General features: G+C 36.2%; 5 protein-coding genes and 1 pseudogene across 6 annotated transcripts in view; 4 read left to right on the top strand and 2 right to left on the bottom strand.

Annotated features, from left to right (window-relative positions):
* The window catches only part of LOC104765017 (probable sulfate transporter 4.2), a 4,868-nt gene extending 4,296 nt beyond the window's left edge, over positions 1 to 572 (top strand). For both annotated transcript variants that reach the window (XM_010488670.2, XM_010488669.2), the window contains exon 17: positions 23 to 572. In XM_010488670.2, the coding sequence (XP_010486972.1) occupies positions 23 to 295 (273 nt within the window). In that variant the 3' untranslated portion in view covers positions 296 to 572. The remainder of the gene's footprint in view (positions 1 to 22) is intronic.
* LOC104765018 lies at positions 428 to 1,391 on the bottom strand. The gene has a single exon (XM_010488671.2). It carries the CDS (start codon positions 1,215 to 1,217, stop codon positions 636 to 638), a length of 582 nt encoding a protein of 193 aa, XP_010486973.1. The 5' UTR covers positions 1,218 to 1,391; the 3' UTR covers positions 428 to 635.
* LOC104765015 lies at positions 3,048 to 4,395 on the top strand (annotated as a pseudogene).
* Positions 5,667 to 7,301, top strand: LOC104765014 (endochitinase CH25-like). Its single transcript, XM_010488667.2, has 3 exons — positions 5,667 to 5,877; positions 6,075 to 6,431; positions 6,660 to 7,301. Exons 1-3 carry the CDS (start codon positions 5,685 to 5,687, stop codon positions 7,205 to 7,207), a joined length of 1,098 nt encoding a protein of 365 aa, XP_010486969.1. The 5' UTR covers positions 5,667 to 5,684; the 3' UTR covers positions 7,208 to 7,301.
* On the top strand, positions 17,682 to 19,245 carry LOC104765012 (cysteine proteinase inhibitor 6). Its single transcript, XM_010488664.2, has 4 exons — positions 17,682 to 17,954; positions 18,208 to 18,418; positions 18,549 to 18,694; positions 18,979 to 19,245. Exons 1-4 carry the CDS (start codon positions 17,751 to 17,753, stop codon positions 19,114 to 19,116), a joined length of 699 nt encoding a protein of 232 aa, XP_010486966.1. The 5' UTR covers positions 17,682 to 17,750; the 3' UTR covers positions 19,117 to 19,245.
* LOC104765013 (dr1-associated corepressor-like) lies at positions 19,204 to 21,610 on the bottom strand. The gene is made up of 6 exons (XM_010488665.2): positions 21,305 to 21,610; positions 20,744 to 20,816; positions 20,565 to 20,658; positions 20,091 to 20,243; positions 19,949 to 20,006; positions 19,204 to 19,859 (listed from the first exon to the last, which is right to left on the bottom strand). The coding sequence occupies exons 1-6, from the start codon at positions 21,335 to 21,337 to the stop codon at positions 19,377 to 19,379; spliced, it is 894 nt and encodes a 297-aa protein (XP_010486967.1). The 5' UTR covers positions 21,338 to 21,610; the 3' UTR covers positions 19,204 to 19,376.

Raw genomic sequence — 21,627 nt, 5'->3', positions numbered from 1 at the left:
TTATATTTGTCAATGGAGCCAGCTTGCGATATCGAACCCGAACAAAGAGGTTCTATTGATTCTGGCAAGATCAGGCATTGTGGAGCTTATTGGCAGGGAATGGTTCTACGTGAGAGTACATGATGCAGTCCAAGTTTGTCTTCATCACGTCCAGACACCACCCACAAATGTTGAAGAAAGCAGCAATAATACAAGCTTATGGAGAAGGAGTAGCGCTAAAAACTCATCATCATACGCTGAAGTGAAACCCGACACAAACCTTTTAAAGGAACCATTGGTGTTAAGAGAGAACTAAAGACATTCAATACTCGTTGTTTCTTTTCACATCCCTCTCTAATGTGAATGAAAATATGATTTCCGAATTCTATGTTTCTTAAGCATATATGTATAGAAAACAACAATGGATAATTGGAAGCCATAAGATTCATTGATGTTAAAATGAAACCATAAGATAAGATTCATTGATGTTAAAATGAAACCATAAGACAAGATTCATTGATGTTAAAAAAAAAAACCAAGCGATAAGATGATTAGAAATTAACCTAATCTCGAATCGAAACTCCTATTACGAATATAATTTTTTTTTTAAAAGCTATAATTACGGGGCAAGTAGACTTGGAAATGCATCAGCCGCCTTAGGGTTTGGGTTGAGCTTCTTTGTCGTTGGGAAGAAGAAGATCCTCCTGCTGATTCCCAGAATCATGAGCTAGTTTCAATTTGGCTTCGTCGTCTATTTGGAGAACCATACGGTCCCTCAGCCTCACCATCCTATCATACGCGGCTTGTAACTCTTCCGGATTCGTCGACTCGAGTAGCTTCTTATCCTCCCACCAAAACCCTTGCGACGAGCCATCTTCTTCCTCCGCATCATCATCATCCTCTTCCTCCGCATCATCCTCGTCTTCTTCATCCTTTAGGAAAGTTTTAACAACGCCATCGACAGAGGGATGGCCAAAGGAGTACATAGATACGTCCGACTGGGAAGAAGAAGAAGGAGGAGTGAAGAAGATGGCGATTTTGGTGGAGGGATCGTCGGAGACAAGTTTTGCTGCTTCACGGAAGAGATCGTCACGTAGTTCTTCGAAATCGACGGATCCTGCTGATTCTTCATTCTTGTTGTTGTCGACCTTCGCCGTCTCCGTCTTCTCGACCTTCTCCTCTACCTTGTTGTCCATCTCCGTCGTCTTCTGTCTCTTGGCATCTCTATCTCCTCCCATTGTTGTTGTACCGTTTTGTTTGCTTTCGTACGACTGAGTTTGTTTATATAAAGATGATCACACTAATTAACCGACTTCAAAGCGGAACAAATCCAAATCGTTCGATGCTCCCTCCATTCATCCACGTGGACGGTTGAGATCAACTTAATTAATGATTAAAATTGAAACCGAAAATCATGAGAGAGGATTATCTACGTTTTGATTAAAACCTTATTATATCAAATATAGGATTGGCGTAACAGTAGTAGTACTTACTAAAACTATTACCTTTTTTGCCCAAAAAACATTACCTTTTTACCGGACTAGAAGTCCAAGTGCAACATGTAACTAAGGATTATGATCTATGTGAAACATTGAAAACAGAAAAGAAAATAGAGTTCATTGTATAAATCCGATATCTCATTTAGTCAATCCATTCGCCGACTTCTGACGGGAGAGAGAGAGAAAAAAGTATTGACGTAAGTTGTTTTGGTTGGATAGCAAAGGTTTCTTTAGCTATGAATTGTGACCAGAAAATCGAAAAGAATAATAATATACCTAGTCAGATTTATATTGCGACTAGGGTAAGCATTCACTATAAGCGGGGGGTTCAAGTTGTATTTGCATGTAATACAATATGTGGAGATTGTTGGGTTCTAAGAATCAGGATGAGACATTGTTTGTTGCTTGAAGGGTGTGTCACCTTTGATATAATTTTGTGGGATGCTATTATTTATTGTAGTGCCATCATGTCACCATATGCAACTGCCCTAACTAGATTTGGTTCTTCATTTGCTTCTATGATTAATTGTCAAATTTGTGCCTATCACATTTTATTGTTTAACCCGAAAGTGACTGCAACGCAGCCCACAGTGTTATAGACTCACTCAGTCAACGTATAGGTGTAGTATCATCTATAGTAGTCAGTCAATTATATATATAAGAAGAGCACGCAGGTTTCGTCGAGATTTCGGATTTTTCAGTCTGTAAAACCATGACACGGTACTTTTGATTAAACCATTAAAATAAGAAATGAAGAGAAAAAGTCATCATGAGTAGTTGGAAATTTTCAATGCCATGAATATAGTTTGAGTCATTATTAATGCTATACGTTACCTTATTATTCATTCTCGAAGTCTCGATTTCTTTTAGACAAATCATGAACCAGCCGCCTCGTATTCATAATTGAAGTTGAATTTTTTTTTGCCAACATTCATAGTTAAAGATTTGGACACGTCTATTTCCATGTCTCCACCACGTTATACGTATTCTTGAGTATTCTTGCAACTCCTGTGACCTGTCTTAGAAAAAGTCAAGCATTGTGTATATATACATCAAAAAATAATAATTGATAGAGATTATGTTTGTGTGTGTGATTAAATTAGTACACACTTACATCACCGTTTAATTAGTCCGCAACTCGAGCAACGTATTTTCAGACGACCACCCAAACTTACAACATGTCCATTCATCACGTCGATAGTGACTATAGTTAAGATATATCTACAAAGTGTTTTTTTTTAGTACTCACATATGCAGAATTAAATCTCAAAAAGAGTATTGTACTTTGTTATGCTTGCGGTCTTCGAACACTGGTGTTCTTCTACCAAATTTAGCATAGTTTTTCATACGTAGAAAGTTATAACTTGTGGATAAACATGGATAATTCCCAAAAACAAATCAACATTGACGGAAGAGGAATATAATTTTAAAAAACAAACCTACCAAATACTGTTTCTTGCCCATAGCCATACTCCACAAACATATCAAACTATAACCTATCAGAAAATTTGACGTGATTTAACACACATTAATTGAATATTGGATATTAGCTACTATATATATCCTTCATGCATACAAAAAAAGAAGAAAGGAAAAAGAAAACCATAAAACTTCGAGGAAAATGAAGACTAATCTTTTCCTCCTTCTCCTCTTCTCGCTTCTTTTATCACTTTCATCAGCCGAGCAATGTGGTCGTCAAGCCGGAGGAGCACTCTGTCCCAACGGTCTATGCTGCAGTGAGTTCGGATGGTGCGGTGACACTGAACCTTACTGTAAGGTGCCTGGCTGCCAAAGCCAGTGCACTCCCGGCGGTACTCCTCCTGGCCCCACCGGCGACCTTTCTGGCATCATTTCAAGATCTCAATTCGAAGATATGCTTAAGCATAGGAACGACGCTGCTTGTCTTGCTAAAGGTTTCTACACTTACGACGCCTTTATCAACGCTGCAAAGTCCTTCCCTGGCTTTGGCACCACTGGAGACACAGCCGCAAGGAAGAAGGAGGTCGCCGCCTTCTTCGGCCAGACTTCCCACGAAACCACAGGTACGTAACTGATTAACAATTTCATCTAGAAAAGATCTACACACATTTTTTTTAATAAAGAGAAAAGATCTACACAGTATTCATAATTATACGCAAGTAATCAATCAAGAAACTTACGAGTTACGAGAATATTCCAATTTCCAAATTACATACTTAAATAATGGAAAGTTGTGACCATATTTATTGATGAAAAGGATGGTTACATGTGTAGGTGGGTGGCCAACAGCACCGGACGGACCATATTCATGGGGCTACTGTTTCAAGCAAGAACGTGATCCTCCTTCAAACTACTGTGAACCAAGTGCCGCGTGGCCATGCGCACGAGACAAACGCTACTACGGACAAGGACCGATGCAGCTGACGTGGTCAATGCGGAAGAGCCATAGGAGTTGACTTACTCAACAACCCTGACCTCGTAGCCAACGACGCAGTGATCGCTTTCAAAGCCGCGATTTGGTTCTGGATGACCGCTCAGCCTCCCAAACCATCGTGCCACGCCGTTATAGCCGGCCAATGGCAGCCGTCAGACGCTGACCGTGCGGCCGGGAGATTACCAGGTTATGGAGTGATTACGAACATCATTAACGGTGGATTGGAGTGCGGACGTGGTCAAGACGGGAGAGTAGCGGATCGTATAGGGTTTTATCAGAGGTATTGTAACATATTTGGGGTTAATCCTGGAGGTAACCTTGATTGTTACAACCAAAGGTCCTTTGTAAACGGCCTCCTCGACGCTGCTATTTAATAGTTATGCATCTTTGATTACCGTGATTGAATAGCGCTGCTATTAAAAAAGAAAAATACAGCTTTGTATCAAAACAGTTATATATCAGACAAATAAAAAACTCTGTCCAAGAAGTTACAGTATTCCCTTTCTTCCACTACAAAAGTTGTTTAAGAATTTTTTTTGTCAAGATTTCATGCTATCTTTAGTTTAATTTGATGGTTTATGACTTTTAATATTCTGCAGGATTTCTCTTAATTGTTGATTAATTCTAATTAAATAAATACAAATTATGTTTTCAATGCAATAGAAAGATAAAAAAATGTAATTAATTTAATAATTAAACTTTGTGCTTGTAAATTAAAAAAAAAAATAGAACATGGAGAGTATAATAATGTAATAATTGTATGAAATTTCCCGTGGGCCTCTAAGTGGGCTTTGTAGATGATTTGCAATATTGCATAGACAAATGTGCATATATATTTATACTTTTTATTAATCTTGAAATCACATATTCGATATCAAATATAAATTTAATGATGAAATAAGTTTTTTTGGTTACTCGCTCCACCTTTTTGAATGGTTTTATTATAAACTTATTTCCTAAATCTAGGTTGTTTATCTTTAATTTTATGAAAAAAAAATGATTGGCTACAGGAGTAGATTGGCAAAGCGCCCTCCATTAATCCGGATCCCAATATGATTGAACCGGGTGCCTAAAATCCGCGTGCTTTGGCTATGGAAAGTTATCAAATTGCTCTTGTCTTTTTTTTTTTCTTTATTCTTCCTTTCTTTTTGGTTTTGGTATAGGGGCGTTATATGTGTTCCCCGATTAATAGTATAGATATTAATAAGTTATATGTTCTTTATTTTTATTATCTTTATATTAATTGATATGTTTTTATAGCTTTTTAGAATATTTTACTTATAATGATTTTTAAAAAATCAATATAATTTTGACTTGTATATTTGTAATTAAATTTTAGTGAAATTTTGCTTTAATATTGTATGTAATTATTTAATTAGTTTTAATAGTGATATTTTAATTTGTGTGAGAAATGATGACATATCTATTCAATTAATTTGTGTGATATTTTAATTTGTGTGAGAAATAAAGACATTTTTTTACTGCTGTTTGTTTAATTTTTGCATTGTTTATTTTAATTCAAATTAATTTGTTTGGCTTAATTATAAAACTCTATAGTTTATTGTGTAGTCTTGAGTTATTGTGGAATTCGAACCCTAAGTACTACAGTAATTTCTTAATTTGAGAGAGTAGCTCTAGGGTTTAATTTGAGCATATCACTCCACACATATTATCTAGCAATGGAAAAATTATAAAATTTTGCGATTTAACACTCATACGTTGCATCTTGTAAAACTACTATATATACACCCCTTCTATGCCTACAAAATGAAAACCATAAAACTAAAAGCAAAATGAAGACTTATCTTTTGATCTTCCTCATCTTCTCACTTCTCTTATCATTTTCCTCGGCCAAGCTATGTGGTAAGGAGGCCGACGGAGCACTCTGCCCCGACGATATGTGCGGTACCACCGAAGATTATTGTAAGAAGCCTGGCTGCCAAAGCAATTGCTGGCCTCACGACAATCCTCCTCCTATACCTGAAGGTAATCATACGATGTAGTTATATCTTATAAACATAGATAAATTATTGGATGCCTACAAAACACGTACTTAAATTATTACCTCACCTGCTTCAAAACCTTGCCTAAAAAATGAAATCCATATAATTTTGAGTAAAATATATGAAAATCTATAAATTTTTCTACCTCATCTTCTCACTTTCTCTTGTCATTTTCCTTAGTCAAACAATGTGGTAAGGACGCCGACGGAGCGCTCTGCCCCAACGATATGTGCTGCAGCCATTACGGATATTGCGGTACCACCGAAGATTATTGTAAGCAGCCTGGCTGCCAAAGCAATTGCTGGCCTCCTTCTGGACCCAGCAGCGGCGATCTATCGGACATCATTACAAAATCTCTGTTCGAAGATATGCTTTTGCATAGGAACCATTTTCTATGCCCTGCTAGAGGTTTCTACACTTACGACGCCTTTATCACTGCTGCAAAGTCCTTCCCTGAATTTGGCACCACCGGAGACACAGACGCAAGGAAGAAGGAGATCGCCGCCTTCTTCGGGCAGACTTCCCAAGAAACCACAGGTAATAATTAATCACCATTATTCAACTTTCGATTGTTTGAAACGCAGTTTATACGTTTGAGTTTGCATCAAATTTTTTATTTATTTATTAAATGTCTTAAAAGAAACCATGTAAACTCAAACGTACGTATGGCTATATTAATTTTAGAGTTGTGACAATATATATAAATAAAAATTTTGTCGCCAAACATATTATATTGATAAAATGGACGGTTATACGTGTACGTAGGTAGAGCACCGGACGGACCCTATTCATGGGGATACTGTTACAAGGAACAAGTGAATCCTACTTCAGACTACTGTGACGCGACACAGAATGTCACATGGCCATGCGCAACTGGCGAAAGCTACTACGGAAGAGGACCGATGCAGCTGTTGGGGAACTACAATTACGGTCCATGCGGGAGAGACATAGGAGTTGACTTACTCAACAACCCAAACATCGTGGTTAATGACACAGTGATCGCTTTCAAAACCGCGATTTGGTTCTGGATGACTGCTCAGCCTCCCAAACCGTCGTGCCACGCCGTGATCACCGGTCAGTGGAACCCTTCTAGAGTCGACTATGACGCGAATAGATCTCCGGGTTACGGAGTGATTACAAATATTATTAACGGCGGACATGAGTGTGGAATTGGCACAAACCCGATCGTCAAGTATCGTATCCAGTATTATGAGAGGTACTGTGACATGTTGAGGATTGATCCTGGACTACACCTTGATTGCTACAACCAACAGCCCTTTGTTAAGGAGGTCACCCTCGATGCTGCTTTTTAAGGAGGAGAGAGGATCATTATGCAGCTTTGTATCCAAACAGTAAGCTAATATCAAACTAAATAAAGACTCTTCTATATAAAGTTAGCCATGTATCCAAGGGAATATCAAAATAAAAAAATCTCTTTTATATAAAGTTAGCTTTGTATACAAGGAAATATCAATCTAAATAAAACTTTTTTTATATTCTTGCTTCTTTTATATATTTGAGATTTTGAATTATGAGAGTTGGAATGGAATTTGGTAGATGAGATTCAAAAGGTCTTTTGACTGTAGCATCTTTTATTGATAATACTCAATATGAGTGTCTTAAACAATTTTTATAATTACTAGTTTAATGTGATTGTCTTATAAAAAAGAATATTAATATCTATAGGAAGATGAAAAAATAAAAAGGTGTCTACAATATTAATTTATTTTATAGACAATCATCCTTTTTAAAATTTACCAATGGAGGCCAAATTGAAGAATAAAACGTGTTTTGGGTTTAGTTTGAATGTTTTCAAGTTGAATAAGTCGTTGTCCTGGTTTGTAGGACATGAGCTAGAGTTTGTTTCGGTTGCATTTGTTTCGGGGTTCTAGTTTTTGTAAAGTCTTTATAAGACTCATCCCTTTCAGATTAATTGAATTATTCAGTTCATCTTGCTCTGTTCCACAAAGTTATCTCATCTGTTTTAACAAGTGGTATCAGAGCCTTTCTTAATCAAAACAAACACAGAGAGAATGAGTGAGAAGGACGCATTGATCGTACCTAAGTTCGATGGGGACTACGAACACTGGGCGATGCTCATGGAGAATCTGCTCAAATCCAAGGAGTGGTGGGATCTCATTGAGACTGGGATTCCACGGCAGGAGAGGAATGTGATCCTTACCGGACCACAGAGAACGGAGATTGCGGAGAAGACCGTCACAGATCACAAGGTAAAGAACTACCTGTTTGCATCCATCGACAAGACCATCCTAAAAACAATCACAAAAAAGGAGACATCCAAGGATTTGTGGGAGTCGATGAAGCGGAAGTTTCAAGGGAATGACAGGGTTCAAAGCGCACAATTGCAGAGGTTGCGCAGAGAGTTTGAGATCCTTGAGATGAAGAATGGTGAGACCATTGACAGCTATTTCTCAAGAGAGATGGAGGTTGCCAACAACATGAGAAATTTGGGAGAAGACATGCCAGATTCAAAGGTGGTGAAGAAGATCCTACGAACTCTGGTGGAGAAGTTCACATACGTAGTATGTGCCATCGAAGAATCAAATGACATCAAGATGATGTCAGTGGATGGACTGCAAAGCTCGTTGATGGTGCATGAGCAGAATTTAAGCAAACATAGAGGAGAGGAGCATGCCTTGAATGTGGAAGGTCAATGGAGGCCTACTTATGGCGGAGGTAGAGGCAGAGGAAGCTCTCCAAACCGAGGACGAGGTCGAGGTGGTTACCAAGGTAGGGGACGTGGAAACACCTCGAAGGAGATGGTAGAGTGTTACAAATGCCACAAAATGGGGCATTACAAATACGAGTGTCCAGACTGGGACAAAGAAGCTAATTATGCAGAAATGGAAGAAGAAATGGTGTTAATGTCATATGTCGACATTGAGAAGGGAGAAGAGGAGCATGTCTGGTTCTTAGACTCAGGATGCAGCAATCATATGTGCGGCACAAAGGAGTGCTTAGTTGAGTTTGATGATAATTTTCGCCAAAATGTCAGACTTGATGATGATCGAAGAATGATGGTGGAGGGAAAGGGAAGCTTGCGCTTGGAGATCAATGGCACCATCAGAGTGATCACATCGGTTTACTTTGTGCCTGGTCTAAAAAACAACATGTTTAGTCTAGGTCAGTTACAACAAAAGGGGCTGCGAGTAATCATTGAAAATGATGCGTGTGAGGTCTGGCACAAGGAGCAAAAGAGGTTGGTAATGTATTCAAACATGACCAAAAATCGGATGTTTGTGATTCGTGCTGCAGTAAGAAAAACAAAAGAAGTGGAGGGGAGCAAATGTCTGCAAGTGATCGAAAAAGCAGAACAATTGTGGCACAAGAGATTTGGACATCTCAACTACAGGGGTCTGAAGAATCTAGCTGAGAAAAAGATGGTCAATGAGCTGCCAGTTGCAAGTCTAGAAGAAGCAGAGGCCACCTGTGACGTATATCTTAAGGGAAAACAGAACCGTGATAGTATTCCAAAGAGGAGTGAGTGGAGAGCATCACGAGCTCTGCAGTTGGTACGCATCGACATATGGGGACCCATCTCTCTGGTGTCAGAGAGTGGGAAGAGGTACATTATCAACTTCATTGATGACTACATCAGGAAATGTTGGACATTTTTGCTGTCAGAAAAATCAGAAGCTTTGCAGACCTTCAAGGAGTTTAAAGCAGAAGTTGAGAGAGAATTGGGACTAGCTTTGGTATGTTTGAGAACAGACAGAGGAGGAGAGTTCAATTCTAAGGCGTTTGAAGACTACTGCATGGAGAGTGGAATCAAGCGCCAACTCACTGCTGCATACACACCACAACAAAATGGTGTTGTAGAGAGGAAGAATAGAAGTATCATGAACATGACAAGGTGTATGTTGCTGGAAATGTCGGTACCAAGAAGGTTTTGGGCGGAGGCTGTTCAATATGCGGTTCATATTCTAAACATATGTCCATCTGAGCATTAGGAGACATCACACCCAAAGAGAAGTGGAGCCAACATAAACCATCGGTGGGGCACCTAAAGATCTTTGGATGTGTGGCGTCTGCTTTGGTGCCGTATGAGAGAAGAATCAAGCTAGACGAAAAGAGCGTCAAATGTGTGATGTTCGGACTGAGCAAATAATCAAAGGCGTATCGGCTGTACAATCCTACAACGAAAAAGATTGTGATAAGTAGGGATGTGCACTTTGATGAAACCATAGGCTGGAATTGGGATGATGATCTCCAGTCTATAGAAGTAGCTTTTGATGAGGAGGTAACAGAAATAGATGGAGAAGCGAATACAGAAGCAGAAAACGCAAATGAAGCTGCATCACCAAATTCACCAGAACATGATGAGGAAGGAGGTGGAGAAGAAGAAGAGACTCAACAGATCAGCTCCAATCAAGTACCTGCAGTTCCTGGAGGAAAAAGAAATCACCAAACGCCTGTTTGGATGAAAGATTACTATGTTGGTGACAGCGCAGGAAATGCAGGTTTTCTGATCTCTGAAGAAGATGATGACATTTACGCCTTGGTTATTGCGTCTGCAGATCCGGATCGCTTCGAGAATGCAGTGCAGCATGATGTGTGGAGAAAAGCCATGGAGGCTGAGATCAAAGCCATTGAGGACAACAACACTTGGGAGCTGGTAGAGTTGCCACTGGAAGCTAAAGTGATTGGAGTCAAGTGGGTGTATAAAACCAAGTTTAACGAGAGAGGAGAAGTGGACAAGTTCAAGGTACGGCTGGTAGCAAAAGGATATCATCAGAAGTATGGAGTGGACTTTCATGAAGTCTTTGCGCCAGTTGTCAGATGGGACACAATCAGATCGATCCTCGCTTTGGCTGCAAAAAACAATTGGAGAGTGTTCCAACTTGATGTGAAAAGTGCATTTTTACATGGAGAGTTGGATGAGGAGGTCTATGTAGAGCAGCCAAAGGGATTCGTAGTCAAGGAAGAGTCCAACAAGGTCTACAAACTGAGGACGACATTGTACATGCTTAAACAGGCACCGAGAGCCTGGTACAGCCGCATTGAAGGCTATTTTCAGAAGGAGAAGTTCGAGAAAGCTTACTATGAACACACACTGTTCGTGAAGAAGAACGGAGACGACATCCTCATTGTAAGTCTGTATGTGGATGATTTGATTTATACAGGCAGCTCGCTCTCAATGTTGGAAGAGTTCAAAAGGTCGATGATGTTGGAGTTCTCGATGACAAACCTTGGAAGGATGAAGTATTTTTTGGGGGTTGAAGTTGTTCAAGATGAGAGAGGGATTTTCATCAGCTAGCAAAAGTATGCAGACTGATGAAGTACGGCATGGAGAACTGCAATGCAGTTAAAAATCCTATCGTACCTGGTCACAAATTGTCAAGAGTGGGAGCTGGAGAAGCTGTTGATCCCACGATGTTCAAACAACTTGTAGGAAGTTTAAGGTATTTGACAGCAATTATACCAGATGTGATATACTCGGTAAATCTAGTTAGTCGCTACATGGAGAATCCCAATGAGGCTCATATGTTGGCTGCAAAAAGAATCTTGAGGTATGTCCAAGGAACCACTGAATACGGCATCAGATACAAGCAAGGGGAAGGGAAGGAGCTTGTCGGGTTTGTGGACAGTGATTATGCAAGAGATATAGATGATCAGAAGAGTACTTCCGATTATGTTTTCATGCTTGGAGGAGGAGCAGTTTCGTGGGCATCAAAGAAGTAGTCAATAGTGACTTTGTCAACTACTGAAGCTGAGTTCGTTGCAGCAGCTTATGGGGCGTGTCAGGCAGTGTGGCTTACGAACATACTTGAAGAAATTGGTTATGTTCAAGGAGAGGGTACAATTCTACCATCAAATTGTGCAAGAATCATGTACTACATGGAAGGAGCAAACACATTCATGTAATGTTTTATTTCTTGCGTGAATTGGTGAATGATGGAGTCATAAAGTTGGATTACTGTTCTACTCAAGATCAATTGTCGGATATCATGACCAAGGCTGTCAAACTTGATGTGTTCGAGAAGCTAAGGAGAAGAATGGGAGTGTGCTGTGAGAAAGAGTAAACTGGAAGGAGACGTTCCAGTTTAGGGGAAGAATTGAAGAATAAAACGTGTTTTGGGTTTAGCTTGAATGTTTCCAAGTTGAATAAGTCATTGTCCTGGTTTGTAGGACACGAGCTAGAGTTTGTTTCGGTTGCATTTTGTTTCGGGATTCTAGTTTTTGTAAAGTCTTTATAAGACTCATCACTTTCAGATTAATTGAATTATTCAGTTCATCTTGCTCTGTTCCACCAAGCTATCTAATCTATTTTAACACAAATCACAGACGCATCCTACCAAAATCTAAACTTAAATTTCTCTACAGTACTTCCGAAAATATTTTCACACATGTAATTTAATTAGAACTACAATTATTAACATTGTACCAACAAAACCAACATCGAACCAATTGTGGAGCTGAGATGGAACAACAACCACCATTAGATAGACATCTCGATGACAAAACAGCACTGAACCAATTGTTGAACCGTTTCTTTTGTCTTCATCGTTTTCTCCTCCCTTTCTTCGTTTTTCAATTTTGGAGTCCCAAAGCTCAGCCAAAGTTATTGGCTTTATTATTGCAAGTGGGATTCCCAAGTCCCATCCTTAAAATCCCTACCAAAATAGTTCCTCACATTCCCTAGAGGGGACAAATTACTTCATTTACTTGTAAATAATTGTTTGACAGCATTCAGAGCCTTGCGCCTCTTAGGAAAAGGACAATTGCCCAAGGTAGGCGACACATTTAAAAAATAAAATACAAGGCCACATTTTACAGGAAAAAATATACGCTGATAATATATATTTAATTAGATTGGTGTGTTTTTTTAAGGAACATTAATTTCAATAGAAATTCTATTCTTACTAATACCTTACTTGGATGGAAAAAAATATTATGAAAAACTTGTCTTAATTAATATATTATGGGAATATATACTATAGTAATCATAAGATATTAAAAACAGTGAAGTGAACTTAGTGTATTATTTAAAGTGGTATTATTTTTTCGAATTAATTGGTTAATAATAGTGTGAATGATTAAAGTAAAATTTCTGTAGATATTATAGTTTGTGTTCAAGATTCCTTGTTATTAGTAATAATACACTTAAAATAATCAAGAGAACCTGTAAATCTCGATTATCAATAATCAAGTGAACCCGTAAATTTAGAATATACAAATAATATACTTAAATTATTAATGTATTAATTTTATTAATATACTTTCCTTTTACCTGTAAATCCAGACTATACCAATAATGTTTTTTTTGTATGAATATAGTGTATTCCCGTGAATGGAAATGTCAATGATTTATATTAAAAGTTTGGATATAGGTGTTAGGTAATATTTTATTTTGGTTGCATAATCGAAAATCACGCTTAAGAGTAATTAATTTATGAGATTTTTTGCTTTATGTAAATATATTTTTTGAAGATTTATTTTATTCTTTGGAATATCCTTTGTAAGAATATCCTAAATCTAAATATAATTAATAGTTATAACCAATATAACATATTTTGTAACCAACTAATAAATCAAATAATAATATAACTTAATAACTTATAACTATTATATAGTCTTATGAAATATATCTATATTAACATTTTTGAAGTACATTTTGGTTTATGCCCTTGAAGTTTATCTTATTTAATTTGTTTATTTGCAATATTAACCCTTATAGAGTTTCCTAAAATAATATTTCTACTTAATTAACCCCTACAGATTTTCCTAAAATAAACAGTTCTACTTAACTCAATTAATCTATATATACATTTTTTAAATTTTGGATTCTACCCTTTTATTAGTATTTATTTACAAATTTAATCCCTAAAAATTTTGGTTACTAAATATACCAAAATTTGCAATTGTGGATCTTCATTTATTTTATTTTCTTTTGTCGCCAACTTGGATCTTCATTAAACGATATATTTCCTTATATTTCGATATATATATATATATATATATATATATATATCTATTTATGAATAGTTAATCTCTTTTGGTAAGATTTTTCTGGAAAAAAAAGGAAAATGACATTAACAAGTGAAATCAAAATTGATTTAATAATTTATTACGCAGAGAATTCTAAATTTTGTATCTTCACTTAATTGTATCTTCCCTTATATTTAGATGGCAGTTATGTCAATATGTTTAATTGAGATTTCTCTGGGAAAAAAAAGTTAAACTAGAACAACTAAACTAACATAAAAATCGGGAATGATATACTATAGCTTCAAGGATATTTTCTTCGATTATACAATTGGTAATATACACTCACACTCATAACTACTAGCATATTTCATTTACTAATTTCTAAATTATATTCAAACTTTTCCAAAATTTTAATATGTCGAAGATACTTTTTACGTGCTCTTCAAGAATTTCGATAACTGATTAAGGAAAGCCCTAAACCCTACAATCTTCTCAAATAATGAAATAACTATAAATAGTCTAACTCGCATCATATAAGTTCACCAAACAAAATAAACTGTTTCTCTATAGCAAAAGCAAACAAATTAAATTACTCCAATGGCTACTACATTTGTCTTTCTAATAGATATGATGTTCAGTTTGGCTGCAAAAAAGGTTTTCTTTTCTTTCCTAGTTCTTCTTATTTCCTGTAACCATGTCATACTATTACTTCTCATATTTACATTTTGTCGTCGTCTCTAATGTTGTTTGTTTATAATTTTTTTACTTTAGGGTGTGAAGATCCATACTTATGAGTGATGATCTAAAACATGTTGACTGGTAAGTATATTTGATCAAAAACTGTAACAGTGCAGATCTATATTACTATTTACTAGCCAAATTATCGTTTACAACTAATAATATAATTTTTTATTTCTAGACTTGATTAGTCAAGTCGTAAACATCGGGGAGAAGAGATGCTTGAAGCGAAAAACCCAACTAAAAAGCTCAATTTTGAAATGAGGGATGATTAGTAAGTTATTACTCTTAAAATCAAACATGGTGAGGATAATAATCAAAGCTCAAACGGTATCATCTTTCTAAATGGATGAATACAGACAAGAAGCTGAAGGGTGTTAACCCGCGGTACATGTTTTGGAGTTGAAGTTTGGTTATTTGTTTCTTTGTGTATTTTATTTTATTTCTCATACATCACTAGATTTTGAAGTTTGGTTTTGGTCAACTCTTTTTTTGTTATTCAATCAATTCAATACAATGATACAACTATTATTAGTGAACATTTTATTTATATGAAAGTATTAAGTTATGGAATTAGTGGTATTAGACAGTAAATTAATATAGGGTTTTTTAGAAATACAAATAATTAAAAAGCCCCATAAATATAAGTTTATATATACACTAGGTTTTGAACCCACGCGTAGCATGAATATATTTGATATATTTTGATGAAAACTATATATGATTGATGACAGTAGTAAAATATTATCTTATAAAGAATTTAAATTAGTATTAAGGAAAAGGTTAAATTTCAGATACACAATTTTTTGAAATATAAAAATCAGTTGTGTTATAAAATCAAATCCGATAAAAAAAACATGAATTTAACTTGACATCCAGGTGAGGCGAATTAAACTGATGGCTTCACATATCCTAAACCATTTCTTTGACCACCAAAAAAACAAAACAATTTTATCATCATGAATTTAACTCGTTTTCATATTTAATTGATCGCTACCACCTATGCTTTCGTGTTTTTTATTCAATGTTTTCTTATTCTTCATATTGTTTCTTGTCATTTCTATTGTCAAATTTTGTGGTAATCGTCATCATTATTTTTACTGTCTGGTTCTTCGCTATACTCTTTTTTTTCTTCATCTTCGTCAACTTCTTCACATTCTTCCACTAAAAAACCTTTTTTTTTAGACTACCACACAACTTGTTAATCCATCAAACTCCAAGAACAAAATCATTTTTTCTCATAAAAATAAAAAATAAGATAAAAAAATAAAAATTAATGAAAAAATATCAACTTATCTATAAAATCATACACAAAAATATGTTTTACAGCTCATCAGAAATAAAAAGCACAAACATAGATAAATAAGATAATTTATGTTTTACATAAATATTTATAATATTTTAAACTTTAAAAGGTTTCGAAATATAAAATTTGAAACTTTTAAAAAGTTCCAATATTTATAATATTTTAAACTTTTAAAATTTAAAAATTATAATATTTAAAAACTTTTTAAAAGCTAAGAACTTTTAAAAGTTTCAATATTTATAATATTTAAAATTTTTAAATATTATAATATATTTTTTGAAACTTTTTAAAGTTTTAGTTTGATCAAATAAAAAACTGGGTCAAACCAAATATACTTTTAAACTTGGACGCCTGATAAATCAAGCTTTCCTGCTCATTCGTTGTTGGAAGCATATTAATATTATTTATACTGGTTCTGAACCATTGTGTAAAAAATTTCTAGCCGATGTGGGATATTGTACATAGTTCTTTTATTTTCATAAATTTAAAATTTTTCTTTTTCTAAAAAATTCTGGAAATTTAAAAAATGTTAATGAATGACATGTCAAATCCTGATAGGTTGTTTAAGATAATTCTTAATATAGAAAATTCTAGAAATTTTTAAAAAGTTAATTAGTGATATGTCAAATCCCTATTGGTGGTTTAAAATCCTAAGTGGACGCCTTTAAGAGCTTATAGCTCATACTTTTTATTAGTATAGATTTTTCTTTTTCTAAAAAATTCTGGAAATTTAAAAAATGTTAATGAATGACATGTCAAATCCTGATAGGTTGTTTAAGATAATTCTTAATATAGAAAATTCTAGAAATTTTTAAAAAGTTAGTTAGTGATATGTCAAATCCCTATTGGTGGTTTAAAATCCTAGGTAGACGTCTTTAGGAGCTTATAGCTTCTACTTTTTATTAGTATAGATTTATATATACACATACATCAAATAACATTCTTATAGTTTCCATGAATAATAATATTATGTTTTATATATTGATGTATATTAACCGTTTACAATAATAATATAGAGCATAATAACTCAATCTTACTCACATATATATATACAAAATTAAAACAGTGAAAATGACACTTATATATATAAAAGAATCATGGTATACCACGGGTTAAATCATAGAATTAACAATCACATATAATTATATGATTTCAAGCACTAAATAAAACAAACAAAATTAACAAATAAAAACTTAAAAATATTTTTGTTTTAGAAAAAGTGATCACGCGGGTTAAAATCTAAGTCTACAACAAAGAAGTTGTTTGCTTCCGTAATACTATTATATAGGAATCCTTCGATATTGCGACCCAAAAAAAGAAACTCTATGCACGTTAATGTTGTTGCGATTTTGTTATCTGTGATGGGCCGTTAATGGGCTCTGGTAGATGAGATTGCATAGACAAAAAAGTGTATAGATATACTTCGATTACAAGTAAAGGTGTGTTTGACAATTTCTTTGCGACTCTGCCGACACGTTTTCGTATAACGTGCCACTCTCTCCAGCATCATTTTCGAGTGTAAAAGCTAGGCGGTATGGGTTTCTCCCGTAAATTTGAGTGGCTTAACCGCCGATTGAGGCCGAATCAAACCAATCTTAAAACTCAAATCGATACTCTTTTCATACATGTGCATCCCCAATCAAATGAGTAGTAAAAGTATTTTCATTATAATTGAAGTAAAATTAAAACAATACCAAGTAAACCAGTATCAAACCAATTGGAACACATTTTTATCCGGTACACGGCGGATTAACTGTAGTGGATAAATTCCAAGCGTTCACGAATTGACATGTCGACGACTGAACAAACGAAAAATATCTAAAAATACAAAGCACCGACCCCCCAAATAAAGGTTGCGAATAATGAGAAGCCGTTTCTTCTTACTCTTCTTCTTCATCGTTGTCTCTCTCCCCTTGTTCATATCCTCTTTGATCGCCAGTGATTTAGGCTTTTGTAACGACGACATGGCTTTACTCGGCGGCGTTCGCGATGTCCCTTCCAATCAGAACAGTGGTGAGGTCGAGAGCCTCGCTCGTTTCGCTGTCGATGAGCATAACAAGAAAGAGGTTCCATATCTCTCTCATCATCATCTTTCGATTTTCACATCTCTTTTGTCGTCTCGATATGTGTGTGTTTTATGCTGTTATAGTCTTTGATCCGGAAGGAGATTAGAGTAATTTTGTCCCGAGTTTTTTTTCTCTTGATCCCTCAATTTCAGTTAACAGTACTTGTTTGTTTGATTGATGGATGCGTTTATGTTGTGCGATCGATTGATTTGTTGGGATGATCTTTATTATTTTATTTTTTTCACCGTCGTAGAATGCACTTCTTGAGTTTGCGAGAGTGGTGAAGGCGAAAGAACAAGTTGTTGCCGGAACTCTGCATCACCTGACTCTCGAGATCCTCGAGGCTGGTGAGAAGAAGCTTTACGAAGCCAAAGTGTGGGTGAAGCCGTGGTTGAACTTCAAGGAGTTACAGGAGTTCAAGCCTGCCAGTAACATTACTCCCTCTGATCTTGGCTGCAAGAAAGGTATGAATATGACTAGTTAGTTAGTTACTTGATTAGGACTTTATGATGTCACCGGATATAGATATGTAGGAAAGGCAGAGATTATGGTTGAGAAAGAGTTTGTTTATGAAATTTGGGTATTATGGATCAGATGAACATGGATCGGGATCGAGGGAAGTTCCAGGAGATGATCCTGAAGTGCAGCACGTTGCTGAGCATGCTGTCAAGACCATCCAGCAGAGGTCTAACTCCTTGTTCCCCTACGAACTTCAGGAGGTTGTCCATGCTAACGCTGAGGTATGCCTTTGTTTCACTCATCTTCACCCTTAATTCCACAAGTTTTACTCATTGATTTCAATACGGAACTTGTTAGTGTTTGACAATGTTTTGCTAAGAATTCATCTTAGATAGTTGTTTGTAAAGAGAACGAAATAAGTGTAACTGAATGAATATCAAATTGGCATTTAGAAGTAGCAAAGATTCTAAGCAACACATTGGTTCTCCTTGGTTATGATACTAGAGCCTGAGTCCTTGTGATTGCCTGATTAATGAATTCATTATTACAAAACATGGGACTGCAGGTAACTGGCGAGACTGCAAAATTCAACATGCTTCTGAAGTTGAAGAGGGGGGACAAAGAGGAAAAGTTCAAGGTGGAAGTTCACAAGAACCATGAAGGTGATCTTCATCTCAACCACATGGAGCAACACCATGACTAGTCCCTCTACTCTGTTTATGTACTTCTGAGTGTTGTGAACTTAACTCTGTAAGATATCTAAAATTCTGATGATGTAAACCATAAAACCTTAAATAACATATCAGGATAATAAATTAAGAAGTTTCATAAAGCGCATACAATCTTTGGTTCATACAATAAATGGAAGCAAGGACGAAGATTTTGACGACAGAAGGAAGGAAGCATTTTCTAAACAAACCGCTAAACGTTGCTACTCTATATATCCTATGGTACTGCCATGCCTTAGCCTTCTTCGTCATAATCTTCTTCATCCTCGTCTATCTTCTTACCCAGACTGGCAAGCTGTGCTGGATCCAATTTGCCAATATCCATCATAGGCCATCCCGAATATTCCTCTGGGGCTGTGGCTACGCTGCTTGTTGTGCCTGTGGCTGGTGCCAGTTTGGTCTCATTTAGGTCAAGAGATTCAGAGTTGAGATCAAAGTCGATGCCTTCTTTTGGACTTTGAAGGTGTTGCTTGGTGTCTTCGTTAGATGCTGCTGAGACATCAAGGTCTTTCTTCTCATTCTCTTGTGGTGATGACTCTGATGGATGCATCTTAATACTGTCTTCTGGAGGTGGCTGTCCCGCTATGGCGGTTTCTAGTTCCATGTCGCGGTTGAGTCCCTCTCTTTCGGCTGCTCTTGCAGCTCGTCCACCACGACCTCTTCCCCGCCCTCTTCCTCTACCACCCCTGCCACTGGGCTTAGCATTCCCCATCTCTTGCTGCAGTGATTAGCACCATACCAATATATTCAACGAATGTAAGGAAATGAATGATGGAGCATGATATCCCAAGAAGAACATGTGCTTACCGTTTTGCTCTTCTTATATTCTTCGTCGCTGTCATTCACTTCGTCACTGATGGGCTTCCTGTATTGATAAACCATCTCACATCAGCTTAGCACAGACTTATCAATAAATAACTGGAAACATATGGAACCCAAAAAATCAAACCTTCTCTTGGAGATGCTGCGATCATCCATGGTAACATCACCATGGCCTTGCCCTTGCCCTTGCCCTTGCCCTTGCGAATGACCATAGTCAGGCACCTTACTCACAACTTCCCTCAGAAAATCAAACACGTTATATCTTTCCACACAATGTTTTCTGTAAATAGCAAAACACTTTGATAAACGTGGGTGCAGTAGTAATATCACAAAACTTGTATGAAGAGAGCAAAAATGACCTTATACCAAATTCGTGGTATAAAGTTCTGTAACATCAAACAAACATCCTCTTAATGTTGGACGCAGTCAAATTAGGGCCTATGAATTGGAAGCTCTTCCGGTTAACAATATCATATTAACTCTTAAACCACAGTATGTGAAAGCTCTAGAATTTAACAATGCATTCAACTAAACCCCTTCCATGTTCTTTAGGCAATGAAGGCAAGCAAAAATAAAAGGTTAAGCAATCTGTTTTGCTTACAGGTGCAATGAGCTGACGGTCTTGGCTCCTCTTTCAAGGGTAATCTCATACGTACGATCACAAAGGTCTTGCAAGAACAATTCCAAAGACTTTGCTGTAAGAAGTAAACATTAAGTTTAGCCAAAAAGTGTTCCAATTGCTTTGAAACTGAAGTCAACAACAATAGCAAGATGACTCACAGACTAAGACAGGCACTGCCAAAGCTATCTTGCCAACATCCTCATCAGCTTGCATAATCTTTTTAATACGAGCCTGAAAATTGTGTACACGCATCATACAAAGAAAACAAGCCACCATGGTCTACTAAGCGAGATATAAAGCAAATGGTAACGATAAGAAACAACAGTAAGCGCGCTCTGTATAATCATCAATCATATTGAGATAAACAAAAAAAAAACATTAGCAATCAAATGGAGAGTCAAAATCTGTGAATGAGACTATAAAGCATATTAGAGATATTTCAGCCTTAACTCAAACACGATAAACCATCATCAACAATATCTAACTTATGAAATCATCAGAGGTTACAACAGGAAAAATATTCCATAGCGGATCTTGACAACACATATCACTAAAGCTGTATGACAAACACACAAAAAAAAACGGGGCGAAACAGACTGCTAGGTCATTTGCTAAAGACCAATTCGCCAGAAATGAGATATTAAATGTTATAATTCGTAACCAATAGATCAAGCAATATAAGAGAAATTGGAATTTTTGATTCGAGAAGAAAAACTTACAGCTGGGAAGCGAGTATCGAGCTTCTTCCTCATGGTATTGAAATCCCAATCCAGAGACCGTCGAAAATGGGAAAAACGCAAAAAAAAAAACCACCAAAAGAAAGAAAAAAAAAGTAAAGCCGACCCTTGAGATCAAAAACTGAGGGCGAATCTTATATATATACAAACAAGGTTATAAGATCGGAAAGTAGTTCTTCATCTACGCTCACTACCAGATCCGGCGACGGCGGTTTCTTTGTTCCAATCTCCGTGCGATGGGAAATATATAACTATTAAATATAATTTTTTTTTGGGTCAAATGGAAAAAAAAAAAAAAAAAAAAA

The sequence above is a fragment of the Camelina sativa genome, chromosome 19 (assembly GCF_000633955.1).
Source record: "Camelina sativa cultivar DH55 chromosome 19, Cs, whole genome shotgun sequence".
Lineage (NCBI taxonomy): Eukaryota > Viridiplantae > Streptophyta > Magnoliopsida > Brassicales > Brassicaceae > Camelina > Camelina sativa.
Note: the sequence above shows the minus strand (reverse complement) of the source record. Positions and strands in the feature narration are given on the sequence as shown.

Bases quoted from the DNA above. Each gene is read 5' to 3' on its own strand.
- LOC104765018 (XM_010488671.2), bottom strand. From the start codon at position 1,217: ATGGGAGGAGATAGAGATGCCAAGAGACAGAAGACGACGGAGATGGAC.
- LOC104765014 (XM_010488667.2), top strand. From the start codon at position 5,685: ATGAAGACTTATCTTTTGATCTTCCTCATCTTCTCACTTCTCTTATCA. The intron at 5,878-6,074 runs GTAATCATACGA...CATTTTCCTTAG, and splicing joins TCCTCCTCCTATACCTGAAG to TCAAACAATGTGGTAAGGAC. The intron at 6,432-6,659 runs GTAATAATTAAT...ACGTGTACGTAG, and splicing joins GACTTCCCAAGAAACCACAG to GTAGAGCACCGGACGGACCC.
- LOC104765012 (XM_010488664.2), top strand. From the start codon at position 17,751: ATGAGAAGCCGTTTCTTCTTACTCTTCTTCTTCATCGTTGTCTCTCTC. The intron at 18,419-18,548 runs GTATGAATATGA...ATTATGGATCAG, and splicing joins TGATCTTGGCTGCAAGAAAG to ATGAACATGGATCGGGATCG. The intron at 18,695-18,978 runs GTATGCCTTTGT...ATGGGACTGCAG, and splicing joins TTGTCCATGCTAACGCTGAG to GTAACTGGCGAGACTGCAAA.
- LOC104765013 (XM_010488665.2), bottom strand. From the start codon at position 21,337: ATGAGGAAGAAGCTCGATACTCGCTTCCCAGCT. The intron at 20,817-21,304 runs GTAAGTTTTTCT...CACAATTTTCAG, and splicing joins TCGATACTCGCTTCCCAGCT to GCTCGTATTAAAAAGATTAT. The intron at 20,659-20,743 runs GTGAGTCATCTT...TACTTCTTACAG, and splicing joins GGCAGTGCCTGTCTTAGTCT to CAAAGTCTTTGGAATTGTTC.